Source organism: Temnothorax nylanderi, unplaced genomic scaffold, assembly GCF_030848795.1.
Source record: "Temnothorax nylanderi isolate EJ_2023f unplaced genomic scaffold, tnyl_v1.0 TNYL_tig0026_pilon, whole genome shotgun sequence".
Taxonomy (NCBI): domain Eukaryota; kingdom Metazoa; phylum Arthropoda; class Insecta; order Hymenoptera; family Formicidae; genus Temnothorax; species Temnothorax nylanderi.
Genome location: NW_027249088.1, coordinates 449,378 through 463,564, shown reverse-complemented (window position 1 = coordinate 463,564; position 14,187 = coordinate 449,378). Strand labels below are relative to the sequence as shown.

General features: G+C 35.3%; 1 protein-coding gene across 1 annotated transcript; it reads left to right on the top strand.

The window, feature by feature from the left end:
- The first annotated feature begins 1,670 nt into the window (after positions 1-1,670).
- Positions 1,671-14,083, top strand: LOC139769951 (ATP-binding cassette subfamily C member 4-like). The gene is made up of 17 exons (XM_071701489.1): positions 1,671-1,891; positions 2,814-2,924; positions 3,717-3,882; positions 4,163-4,393; positions 5,727-5,858; positions 6,177-6,368; positions 6,524-6,832; positions 6,917-7,453; positions 7,785-8,090; positions 8,497-8,688; positions 9,066-9,558; positions 9,854-10,084; positions 10,253-10,492; positions 10,719-10,981; positions 11,049-11,488; positions 11,835-11,964; positions 12,243-14,083. The coding sequence occupies exons 1-17, from the start codon at positions 1,818-1,820 to the stop codon at positions 12,453-12,455; spliced, it is 4,260 nt and encodes a 1,419-aa protein (XP_071557590.1). The 5' UTR covers positions 1,671-1,817; the 3' UTR covers positions 12,456-14,083.
- Positions 14,084-14,187: the final 104 nt, after the last annotated feature.

Here is a 14,187-nt window from a genome sequence, read left to right as displayed (position 1 = left end):
TCATGATCTTATTAGTAACACCCTCCACCCCTGAATAATGTTACTGCACAAAATCGACTGCGTTTTGTCTTTTCCTTATGTACTAATTCTATTAAAGATGTTGAAGCGTTGCGACTAAAATGATGAAAATTCCTTGAATCCAAATAGATTCTGTAGATTTTATCATAAAAAATTCTGTCAAAGTTTGAGGCTGTTTAGGAAGCTTCTGTAACACGTACTTCCCCCCACGCGACATATACGCTCGGTACCTCACATACATACACAACATTCACCTATCTCATTGTTAGTAGATCAACAAGTTAAGTCTTATTTGGGCATATATTTCAACTCTTTTCGCCTTATATGAGCATTAGCGTGCTAATTGGTTCAAACACATGAGTCCGTGACAAATGTATGTAAGGTCATGTAATATAAAGTATATATGCCGCACCTAAAGAAAACTTATACGTACTTGATAAGTACGTAATAGTACTTCTCTATCCCGTCCTTTACTATCCCTCTACATTTAATGTATCATGAAATAACCATTAAACCTTTTACATTTCCTACAGTAATCATTTTACGTAGGTCGTAATATATGATCGCGCTAATACTTATTACTACATTGAGAAATCGATTCAACTCACGACGGTGTTAGTATTAACAGTAAAGAACCGAAATTACAACGCAATACGCAATATAATATGGCATAAAGGCGCATAACAGAGTAATTGCGAGCAAATTATCTTTATTCCTTCTCTGTTTTTTAACTTCTGCGACGTAAATTTCCGCGCGGCCTAAATACCGGAGTTATCCTATCATACATCACATGTAATATATCACGGGTCGGATGTAATATATCACTGTAAGACGACAGTGAGCGCCCACCGAAAATCTCTCATATGCGTATACGAAATAAAGAGATCCTCCGTCGACTGTGTTCAGTCTCACCAGTGCACAAATACATTTTGAATTAAACGTGACTCTCTCCAACAGTATTAACTATAATATGTATAATAAATGAAAACATAAACTTTACAATATTAAATGTAACAAAATTTCCATTTTAAACTAAATTATATATTGGCAGAGAATTCGCGCGCGGGCGCTTGTGTCTTTTTAAAAAATTACTTAAACTGAACTTTGACTAGAAGATAAGTTGCTAATAAAAGATTATCTCTCCTTGCATGTTGTCAAGTTAGAATTTTTAAATATCGTTTAAAGCGATAAGTTATAAGTTATTGTTAAAATATATAGTTATCTATCTAGTTACTATTTCGTCTTCAGAGGACAGGGGAATCTATTTTTAAAATCCCATAGCTTTTTCTTTTTAATAAGATTTATTATAATTCATTTTTTACCTTAAAATATGATACTGTTCGACACAGCGCTACTCTAATAGTTTTCCGTTTACGATAATGCCGATGTTTAAATAGTTGTTGAAATAATTAAGTTTAGTAAAAAAAAATTTTACTATAAGGAATCAAATTAAAAGAAAAGGAAGAAATACCTTACACGGAAAAAACACACGTCAAATACAGCACGTGAAAAGAAAAACAAGAACACAGCTACAATTATACAATAACGTACAAGACAGTTATCGTTAATGTTTCTCGTACATCATTAGTAATGCCGAAAGCCGATATGAAAAGCAACGACACAGTTACTGCTCGTTCCAGTAAAGGATTGACTATTGGAAAGCGTGCCTCGAGACGGCAGGGAAAAGAACGAAGAAGAGAGAGGAAAAGCAAGAACGGAGAAAATTAGAATGCTGATTGTTTTCGTTTGTCTTCTACTACCTTGAAGTGTCATCAAACTTTGTGAAATAGTGCGATAACATGGATAAGGACACGACCGATATGAAGCCAAACCCAAGGGAGACCGCGAATATTTTCAGTGTTTTATTCTTCTGGTTTGTTAAGATTCTTTGTCTGTTCGAAAAAAAAAAGGAGAAGAAAGAACGAAATGTCTTTGCTTCTTACAGTAAAAATGTTGACCCGCAAAAAATTCAAAAAGGCGGAAATTTTCCTTTTTTCTTCTTTTTTTTTTTTTTTTTACAAAAAGAGCTTTTTTAAAGCAGAATTTTCTTCTTGGAAGCGAAATGTATTGCTTCCAGAAAGAAATGCTATCTTCATATTTTGAAGCTAGAAATTTCTTCTCTTCAAAATAAACAATATTCGCTTGCATTATGTTAGCTATTTTTATCTTATAATACATTTTATGTTTCACATATTAAAGAAATGAAAAATTTCGCAAATTTTATGTCGCTATTTAAAAAATTAACGTGCAATTTACGTCTAGTCATGCCCATGTTTCCTATTTTACATATCAGCTACCGTTAGCCATAATTAACACAATTGACTATGTATTAATATAACTAACAAGTCATTTTTTGTATTAAATTAATATCTAAGTATTATCAACATATTCACATACACATGCATATTGTATTACGTTGTATCGTCGTTATCGCATGATAGAATTTATGTATTTTTTTTTCTATATTACTCAGGCAACCTTGATTTTTCTAATCAAACACCGTCAAAGTAACTTTATAATAAAAAAATATATGTATAACGCGTTCGCAAAATATCTATTTAGAGTTTTCAGATTATATAATCGTACTGATGCCGATGGAAGAAATAACTATTTTAAAACATTTTGCGTACATTAACATGTATGCTTACAACTTTTGGTTAAAAATACATGTATCTAAAGTTTCTGATATTTTATGTCATATACATATATATTTGTTATATACTTATTTATAGAAGGAAAAAAAGTTGTTTTAGAACAGCCTTCGGCTGTAGTATAATGAAGTATTGTGTGAACAGGTGGATGCGAGAATTATTTATGAAAGGCGCTAGGAGTGATTTGGAAGAATCTGATATATATCGACCAATAAAAGCGGACGGGTCCGAAAAATTGACCGATCACCTCGAGAAGTGAGTATCGTATACGTTGGAGACAAACGGACACGCGTCAATATATGGATATATCACTTGTAACAGTTATAGCATTCACTTTATCGCTGTACCGAATAGTAACGAATCTTAATAATTCTTTTAGAAATACAAGTGCAATTTATGTTATATACAATATATTTTCAATATCTATTGTATTTTGTGGCAACCTCATTTTTCATTATAATACTCTTTAAAGAATGTAATCAAATACGAAGAGAGTGAAAACAAAACTTAATAATAAATCAACTAACGCACAGTCGACGTATGATTTATGATTTGTGACTTAGCAATAAGCTATTTTGCTTTATTAGCAAGATATACTATCTTAACACCTGTTACAACAATATTATGATTAGACTATACGCGTTGACGCATCGTTCGATAACAAATCGATCTGCGTGTTAAACAATTAATTTCTCACTATCATAATCTCATTGCATTATACAATACGTTAGATTTGTATTACAAATTTAACATCACAAACTTGGGAAGATTATAAGACAATAAATTAATTAATCCTTTCTTCACGCGCGACGTGTGAAATTATGAAACCCATTATGAAACCCATTATGAAACCACACGGGATTAAAAGCTCGGTAAAATTTATAGTATTTTAGAATACTCGGGAAAATTTATGGTTTTATGGAAGTGACATCAAGCTTAAAGCGAATTGTGATTTCAAAAACGTCTTCCAGTTGTCAATTCCCATTTCGTTTTCTGGAGGGGTTGTTATCTGAGAGCGCGGGCGTGTAACGCATCTTTTTCGTCCAGGTACTGGAATCGCGAGCTGGACAAACTAAAGAACCTGGAATACACCGTGGGTAAAGACGGGCAGAAGGTGCCACTGAAAGAAAACGCCCGTCCGAGATTATACAAGGCGATCTTCAACGCTTTTTGGTTGCCATATTTTATAATCGGAATCGGCACACTTATCCAAGTATATCGTTATTTTTTAGAAAAATATAAATATTATATAATTGGTATCACCAAATATATGCGTGATAAAAGGAAGTTTTAGAAAGATATTGGCCACTAAGAGAAACAATAGAAAAATTTGTTGCGTTAGATGTCTATCTCTCGATGGATCCAGCTAACAATAAAAAAAAAATAATTTTTAATTTGATATCTTTTTCTCTTCTTTTTCTTCTTCTTATTGTTAGATCCGTTAAATTTACATGTCCGTAGGAATCGTTAAATATCAACATTCCTGTTTTCAGGTCAGCGTAGTACGCGTCGCGATACCGATCTTTCAGAGTTGGATTATCAACTACTTTGCCAAAGATTCGACCGCGAAGACCGAGCAACAGACGAACGATGTGCTAATCTCCATCAGTGCCATGATTATTTGTAATATTGTCTCCGTTTTAATAATGCACCACACGATGCTGCTGTCGATGCAGATCGGCATGAGAATACGCGTCTCCTGCAGCTCCCTCCTCTACCGAAAGGTAATGTTGTAGATTAATTTGCTGGGCCAAGTTTCTCCCAGGAAGAAAAAGCACTTTTTTCTAGCTGGAAAAGTACATTATGTTTGCTTTAACTGATTTAGTAATAATTATATAACGCTTAACGTTGGATCAACGTAAAAGATTTATCAATGTTGGAAATTATTGACGAATATAATTCAATCTTTAGGTATATTATCTGGGTAGGAGATCAATTTTGATGCCGAAAAAATTGATTTAAATCAATTTTCTTTAGTGCTTAAAGAAGTGGTTATACTGAGTTCGTTATCTTGCACATTCATTGTCTTCATTAGCATACACTCGTTATCGACCATTCTCGAGCTCTTTGCGGAAAAATGTGGATTAACGCGTTCAAAATATAAAAAATAGACGTATTAATAAATGACAGATTACTACAATGACTGTATTTTATTTCTATAATGCTTGAAGCATGCAGAGCAAAATTTGTTTGTATTTTACATATATAGATATTTATATAACTTTTACTCTTTATTATTATTATCGACCTACAAATTGATACAATTATACTTTTTACAACGCGCAATAACATTATTTCTTATAATTATGTAATTAATACATAATGCAAATTAAAATATTCGTCAATTATTTATTTCCTGTCTTCGGCAACGATCTTTGGAGGCTTATGTCGATCTAAGATTTTTTTCTGCGTTTACGTAATTTGTTGTATTTCGAAAGAGAAATTTCGTTTCTTGTAACATATTTGAAACAATTTTCTTATAATATGCGCGAATATTATATTCATTACAATTCCAAGAAATAATAAATTAATACATAGCGATTTGTCGCACATGCCCGATATCTTCTTCATTAGCACATCCTTCGACTTCAACTGATAGCACCGCTTGCTGGTACCCTGTGAATATGCATCGCGGAATGACACATGTGCACTTATCTCTTTCGAAATACGACGAACTACGTGAACGGAGAAAAATCCAACGAAATGAAAAATAGCAGTTTTCACTCGTTGTAATAACAAGGAGAAAAATATTTTACTATATTTTGTCTTAAATTTAAATTCTTTTTAAAATTTATATATTAATTAAATTTTATATTAAAACAACTTTTTGAATTATGTTTTATTTTACAAAAGTAAAATGTATTAAGGGCTTTTAAATTCACTTAATGTATGTAGTACAAATGGTGATCTCATAATCGATTTATTTAATAATTTACACATAACGTTTATTTAAGGAAAAGAGAATAGAAATTGATAACAGAAAAAATGTTGTTTATCAAATGTATTATATATATTACGTAGCAATAAATTCTATAATTTTTTTCGAAACTGTTGCAGTTATTGCGATTGAACAGAGCATCCATGAACCAAACCGGTACTGGACAGATCATGAATCTTCTCAGCAATGATGTCACTCGCTTCGATCAGTTAATGATGTTCCTGAATTACATATGGATTATGCCTATTCAGGTTCAAATTTTCATCTAGTAAAAAATATTTGTGTGCATTTCGAAACTGTTCCTAGATAATTATACATCAACAGCGTTTTCTCTTTCCTTCAAAATCGCTAAATTAAAATCTCAAATTAATTAATTTCTTCCTTAGGTTATTGATAAATATAACTAATAATTATAGTCTAATTCATAGGAAGTATTATTCATATCTGTTTGTATGCATCTACGCATATTATAGTTCCACTAATTAGCTGTAAAGATATAGGATTTTTTTATCATCGTATTGCTTTTCAAGAACCATCTGTTGAGATTGGCCGGGTGTTCTCTTTTGTAGGTCACCGTCATAGCAATTATAATGTGGCAAAAGGTTGGTATTTCGGTTCTTGTCGGCATTGGATCGCTGTTGATCATTGCCCTAGTGGTGCAAGGAACTTTTAGCGTGTTGGGCCGCAGAATCAGAGCCATGATCGCGCCACTGACCGACCGAAGAGTGCAGTTGATGAGCGAACTCGTAACCGGGATACAGGTATCTCCAGAACATTTAATCAGTTTCTCTATTCCTAAACCGAAAATGAGTGAAGACCTTAACGCTCATATCAAATTCAAGTACTAAATTCGAGTGCTAAATGCCAAGACAATAATTTTGTAAAAAAACTTGCAAGATAATGACTCCCGTTTCAGGTGGTGAAGATGTACGCCTGGGAGAAACCGTTCAGCAAGATCGTGTCGGTAATCAGAAAACTGGAAATCAAGGAGATCAAATTCTCGTCGTACGTGCGCGCCACATATTTGGCTATCATAGTTTTCACCGAGCGACTGACCCTCTATTTTACCTTGATAACGTACGTCCTACTGGGGCATGATCTGACTGCCGACGTAACCTTCGAAATGTCGACGTACTTCAATATGCTTCAACTCACTGCAGCGTTGTCCTTTCCGCAAGCGTTGATACTGATCGGTGAATCGATGGTGTCTATAAACCGATTGGAGGTGCATGTTCTCTCATATTAATTTCGAATTCGCGGAAAAACCCTTAAATTTATTGTTCCACAATCTTTCCGTTAATTTATACAGGACTTTCTGTTCATGGACGAAGTAAACATGAAACGCTCAGAGAAGACGCCGCAGTTACAGGATAAATCTCGGAAATCAAACAAAGCGACTAATGTAGAGAATCACACAGACAGGTACATCTCAAAAAATGGGAGTATCGCGCTTTCGGAGCTTCAGGGATTTTCTGATCTTCCGGTCTGCGTGAAGCTTCAGCGCGTTTCCGCCAATTGGATCAGCGGCCAATTGCCGCCGACTTTGTGCAATATCGACTTGACCATCAAGCCGGGACAGTTATGCGCTGTGGTCGGTGCCGTGGGTTCCGGCAAATCATCTATATTACATATGCTGCTGAAGGAGTTGGATCCCGGCGCGGGTTCAGTGATCCTCACTCAGGACTCCTCGAAGGATAATTTTCAGGGTAATCTTTCCAATGGTTACTTCACAAGCAACCCGAATCTGCGCATCTCTTACGCCAGCCAGGAGCCCTGGCTCTTTTGTGGTACTGTGAAAGACAACATACTCTTTGGCCAGCCCTACGACAAGACCAGATATACTCAAGTAATTGTCATAATTCAATACAGTTACTGCAGATAATGTACAGTATTTATGTATCCCTGCTATTGCACGTTAATATTGATAACTTTTACGTAACTTCACACAATTCTCAAATTCTTCTTTACTTCAACCATTAAACGTGAATTGTCATTGATTCATTATTAATTAAAGAAGACATGTTTCAGCGAGTAGTATAAATTTTGCCGAAACTTTAATCTCTATGATTCCATCTAGATAAAAGAAGAATGTTCTAATATATGAATGTCTTAATTTTAAACCTTCTAGCATTTCCTAATGTTTCTCATTCTTTCTGATCGATTGGCAAACGTTTTAGGTGGCAAATGCGTGCGCCTTGACGAAGGATTTCCGACAGTTTCCACAGGGAGACATGACGATGGTCGGCGATAGAGGTGTATCCTTGTCCGGAGGCCAAAGAGCGCGTATCAATCTCGCGAGGGCGGTTTACAGGCAGGCGGATCTCTATCTGCTCGACGATCCCTTGAGCGCGGTGGACTCTCGTGTCGCCAGGCATCTATACGGGAAGTGCATCACCGAGTATCTCCACGACAAGACGAGAATACTCGTCACCCATCAGTTGCAATTTCTCAAACGCGCGGACCACATTGTCGTGTTGGATCGAGTGAGTCGCATAGAATATTCTCCAATCGGTATTTTACATTTATAATCGGTGTTTGCATTGTTACATTTAAAATTTCAACTACAAATCCGTTTCAATCCGGATCCGATTCTTTTATATCATTCCAATGAAGAATGCAGCGTTGGCTCGTAATAATAATAGTAAATATATAAACAATCTTTAAATTTCTTACTAATTATTGTTACTTTATAAAGAGACATATTATATTATTATTAATATATAACAATAAAAATAGAAATTTTTATCAAAGTTAACATTAAAAAGAACTGTGAGAATTCTTTTAACAAAAAATAGTAAAAAATTTTTAAATTTGTATATAAACTTGTAAAATTCGAACTTTTAACAGTTTATTTATAAATTGTAAATAATTAAAGAATTGTTTCCTAAGGGTTTCATGAAGATGCAAGGAAGCTATAACGAATTAGTAAAATCAAATAAAGATTTCATTCGAATGATGGACAATTTGAGTCACGAAGCGCAGAAGAAGGAAGAGGATATAAGGAGAGCTTCGGAAATGTCTATGAGAAAAACCTCGATAATGAGACGTACCTCTAAATTATCGACCGCAAGTTCCATCATTGTAAGAAAATCCTTATCTCTCAACAGTTTTTTTAAATTAAAAAACAGAAACTGTTGATATTTTTCATATATCAGATTTGTTTAACACAAATACACTCGTAACAAGACAAGATAATTGAAAAAATATATATTTATGCAACATGTTCGCGTTAAGATAATTAAAACAGTTTTAGTTGCTGATTAGTAACTAAAGTAAATTAAAAACAGTTTCCAAAGTGTGCTATAACCACATAAATCAAGTCGTTTTTAAACATTCATTAATTTTCTTAACACTGCTTTATTAACATTTTTTATGATCATAGCGCGACTACCTCTATCGAGCTGCGTCTGTTGCAAAAGTCAATCAAGTAATTATATTGTTATTTTGTTGCCGTGTAGCAGTCGGATATTGACGATTCGGATTATGCGGAGAACAGCCCGGAAGCCGAGATAATAGCACGCGGCCGACTACCTGGCAGAGTGTACAAGGAATATTTCCACCACGGCGGCAACTACTTTACCCTGTTCTCGTTGCTGCTGCTTTTCGTCATCAGTCAGGTTGCCACCACAGGGAATGATTACTGGCTCTCGTACTGGACCAACTTGGAGAATGTCAGGCTCATTAACAACACTAGTGAGGCCAAAGAGTTCGCAAACATGTACAACAACAGTTTCCTTGGGTCGATCTTCACGCTGAACTCAGACGGCCTGCTCAGTACCGTGGACGCTATATACGTATACACATTCTGCATTACCGCCTGTACTGTTACCACGCTGCTCCGCAGCTTCATCTTCATGAAAATCTGCATGAACTCGAGCTGCAACCTGCACAACTCCATGTTCTCCAATCTGGTACAGGCGCGCATGTCCTTCTTCCACACTAATCCTTCTGGTGAGCAGTAATCGTGAGATCACAATAGGCAAAGGAAATTGTGGCGCCGAAGAGAAATTTTGAAGAGTTTACGAATTTTTAAATCCGGAAGAAACAAGACTAACAAATTTTAGTCGAGTTTTAATTTATCGGTGGTTCTTATTTTATACTTATTTATAAAGATATGCGGGACGATTGGCATAGATCCTTCTACAAATACTTATTTATAGTAAAAAATCTAAATCATCGAAACAACGGTTTTAATTTCCAGATTTCTGTTAAACCTTTGTTTAAATTTATCGGTTTTTTGTTCCAGGGAGAATTTTAAATAGATTTTCGAAGGATATGGGCACCATGGACGAGTACCTGCCCAAAATCATGTTAGAGGCGCTCCAAGTGTTTTGCGTAGTATGCGGTATATTCACCATGGAAGCGATAATTAATCCATGGATGCTCATATCGATAATAGTACTGGTCATCTTGTTTCACTTCGTGACGATATTCTACCTGAAAACCGCTCAAAACGTCAAACGTCTCGAAGGCGTAAGTAAGTATTGGAACGAGAAACTCTTTATTAGAAAAGAACGAGAGGGGATACGCGCGACTCATCTCCTTAACTCCTAGATTCCGTTTGACTTTTGCCATCAAACTTGGATCTGTATGTTCCCACGCAGAATTTGTAAGTTCCAGTTTAAATTTGCGTTTGCATTTTCAGCCAAGAGCCCGTTATTCTCGCATGTGAACGCTACGCTGAACGGCCTGGCGACGATCAGAAGCAGCGGCGTCCAAATCGAGAAGATAATGCGAAAACAGTTCGACGTGTTACAAGACCGTCACAGCGGCACGTGGTACCTCTTCTTAACAAGCTCGACAACTTTCGGTGTCTTTTCCGATCTAGTCATGTGCCTGTTCCTTGCCGTGCTTTGCTTCTCTTTAGTATTGATGAGCAAAAATGGTAAATTATAATTATGTAAAACATTCTTATTGAAGATTAAATATCCTTCACAACTTCGAAATATTTCGAGGACATACAAAAAGTTACAACAAATTAATAGAATCTTTCGATATCTAAGCTTCTTTATTTCCGCGAGTGATTAGTATATAAGTGGGAAAATACATTTCGACAATCGTGAGGAATCTTCGAGCTTTTACTAATCCTTTCGTTTATCTTCATAATACAGACAGTGTAAAAGACAGTCAGGTAGGTCTGGCAATATCGCAATCGTTGATCTTGATCGGTTGCTTGCAATACGGCATAAAGCAGTTCACCGAGACAATGTCGCTGATGACCTCCGTAGAAAGAGTTCTGCAGTACACAAATCTTCCCCAGGAGGGACCCATTACCTCGGACAATCCGCCGCCGTCTACATGGCCGTCCCAAGGACAATTGATCTTGAAGGACGTCAGCATGAAGTATCACAGTGACGATCCACCGGTCTTGAAAGTAAGTAAACCGAACGTTTAATTTTGCAGACACTTTATGTGTTTTATCACGCCGTCGCGCTTCGCAGAATCTGAACGTATCCATCGAGCCTGGCTGGAAAGTTGGGGTGGTGGGACGCACTGGCGCCGGCAAGTCCTCCTTGATCTCAGCGCTCTTCCGCCTATTCAACGAAGGTCTGGAGGGCGAGATTAAAATTGACGGTCGAGACACGAGAACGGTAGGTCTGAGCGAGCTGCGCTGTAAGATCTCCATCATACCGCAGGAACCGGTGCTCTTCTCGGAGAGTCTGCGCTACAATCTAGACCCGTTCAGTCAGTACGATGACCTGAAGCTGTGGGAGGTGCTGCGGCAGGTCGAGTTGAACGATACCGTATTGGATCAGGAAATCTTTTATGGCGGTCACAACTTCAGCGTCGGCCAGAGGCAGCTCATATGTTTGGCCAGGGCAATTCTAAGGAATAATCATCTGCTCGTTCTCGATGAGGCCACCGCTAATATTGATTCGCAGTAAGTCGTTGACGATTTTTAGCAATAAAAATGTGTTATGATATTGTTTGGTAAAAATAAGATGGTTTATTGTTTGTTTGATAGTTAACGAAAGAATAAATTATCATATAGATACTTCAAAATTTCTTTTAACGAAATATTTATTTTCCAAATAATTCAGTATCTCTCGGTATGGTGGAATGATGATTTATTTTGTAATAAATTAAGAGTTTAGAAAAATAACAAAAGTTTTTAATTAAATCAGATTTTCAGTAAGAGTTTTCAGTTCTGTAACTGTAAAATGCTGTCGTTATTGATTTTTGAATCTATTTGTGAATTTTCCCTAAATTTGTACTTCTTTTTCTAGCACCGATGCTTTAATTCAAGACACAATAAGGAGTACTTTTAAAGAATGCACCGTTATTACGATAGCACATCGTTTGAATACCATTATAGACAGCGATCGTATCATCGTAATGGAGAACGGTTCTATTGTGGTAGGTTTCTCTTCAATTAATAAAACGTATGTTAGAAAATATATGTTAGGGAGAATATTGATTTTAGTAAACGCAACTAGATTTCCGAAAAATTCTTTTTTATAATTAAACGTGGTTTTTTCGCGGTTGATATCTCATTGGACAATATGTATTCTTTTCTGAAAAATATCAGTGTAATATATACATAGAATAGTCAAGTTTTGTAGAAAATCTTATAACCTTCTCAGGGAGAGTTTCTTATTAGGTATTTTTTATAAATGAAATTGTCACGCCAACAGGAATTCGGTTGCCCGTACGAGCTGTTGCACGACAAACCAAAAGGCTACTTCTCGCAAATGGTGGAGAAAACGGGCAATCAGATGGCACAGAGTCTTCTGGAACAGGCGAAGAAGGCTTGCGAGAAGAACAACGATCACCGTGAATTGAACTTATCGGAGCAAAATACCGAAAGCGAGAGCGACGTCACGATCACGGAACAATCCGCTTTGTAAATTTTGTATCATCCCAAAAAAATATATCTATATTTAATTATATACATATATATTTTATTGTATACAGGATAATTTAAAATATTGTTGACAAACTTAAGAATCGTGTAGATGTGTAGGAATAGAGCAATGTTTGACTAGGAACCTATGTTTTCCGAAGTAATCCTGAGTCAGTTCGAGAGAAGAAGCGTTGGTTACAGTATGGGTTCATTGTGAAATGTGCATATCAAATGCCTCATTTACAAGAAACCGGTAAATGACCTAAGAACACTTTTGGGCAGAATACTAGCAGCATCTGAAGTGATCCGTGAGATGCTTGAAGTATGTAGTGTGCTAAAGTTTCGTTCGACGATGCAATGCCTATATTGAATGTATTAGTTGCATTCAAATATCTTTTGTAATGCATTTAGTTAGTTCATGTAATCTTTGTTTGCTTAAATAAATCTTATGTAAGATTATTTCGTCGGTATATTGTCCGCAATGTGGTTTCTTAGGGCCCAATGGGTGAGACACTTTGTAGTGCAACAGAGAAGCGCTGGAGACCCGTACAGACGGGTCACTTTATAATACTACGCAGAAGCGCTACAGACCCGCATAGGTACTGTATATACTGGCTTTTCTGACTACGTTTACATGACTGCTTATAATCTGGTTTAATAACTGTACACTATCTGCTCCAAAAATTTTCTTCTTTTGATTATAACAATCATTTAAATATGAACCTATTTTGATATTCTAAACATTTGAATCAATTTTTGATTTTTATATACTAAAAAAGTTGTAGTTTAAGTATTAAAAAAGGCTCATATGTAAATAATCATTATAATCAAAAAAGAAAAATTTTGAATCGGATAGTATACGGTAGTTATTAAACCGGATTATAAGTCGCCGTGTAAACGTAGTCTCTGTGATGTTACAAAGTGTCTCATTTGTCCGCGCCCATACATTCACAGGCTTATATTGACTCAAGATTATTTCGGAGAACATGAATTTTTAATCGAAAGTTGTTCCGAGTTCTCTAATACCATCTTTAAGTTTGTCAATAATTTTCTTAATTACCCTATATATATATATATACATATGTATACAGGCAGATCCCGTTTTACGATAGTCTATTTTACTATTTCTTACATTAACGATCTTTTCAAAATTACATGAAAATGGAAAAAATGGGGGAAAATGTATAAATAAAATATGTGTTAAATGTTTAAAATAATTTATTATTTTTAAAAAGCACAACAGTATTAGTACATACTTGCGAAAATTTATTTTACGACTTATTTTCCATGAAATCTAATCCTGTCGTAAAACGGATCTTACCTGTATATGTATATGTACATGTATGTATGTATATAAACACATGTTCTTTTACGCCAGTAAGTAAGTACACGATCAAATTTGTCAAGAAAGGAAAAAAGAATGAAAAGAAAGGAACGATGTTGTAAGAAGATTATATAAATCGAGGATAAGCTGCGGCTGTATGTTTAGTGTATTATATGCAAATTTCTCTATTTTTTTTTAGTTTTAGTTTAAACTAAATAATTAACAAAGTGTTCGCTTGTCTCCTTAAATAAATTTTTTCAGCTGAACTTTGACTAGAAGATAAGTTGCTAATAAAAGATATAAGTTTATTTCTTTGTGTTGTCAATAATAAGAATTTTTAAATCTTACAATTAAATAATCAGTAAATGATAAGGAGAGCCTATAATGACGGTTTTCCTTATCACTATTCACT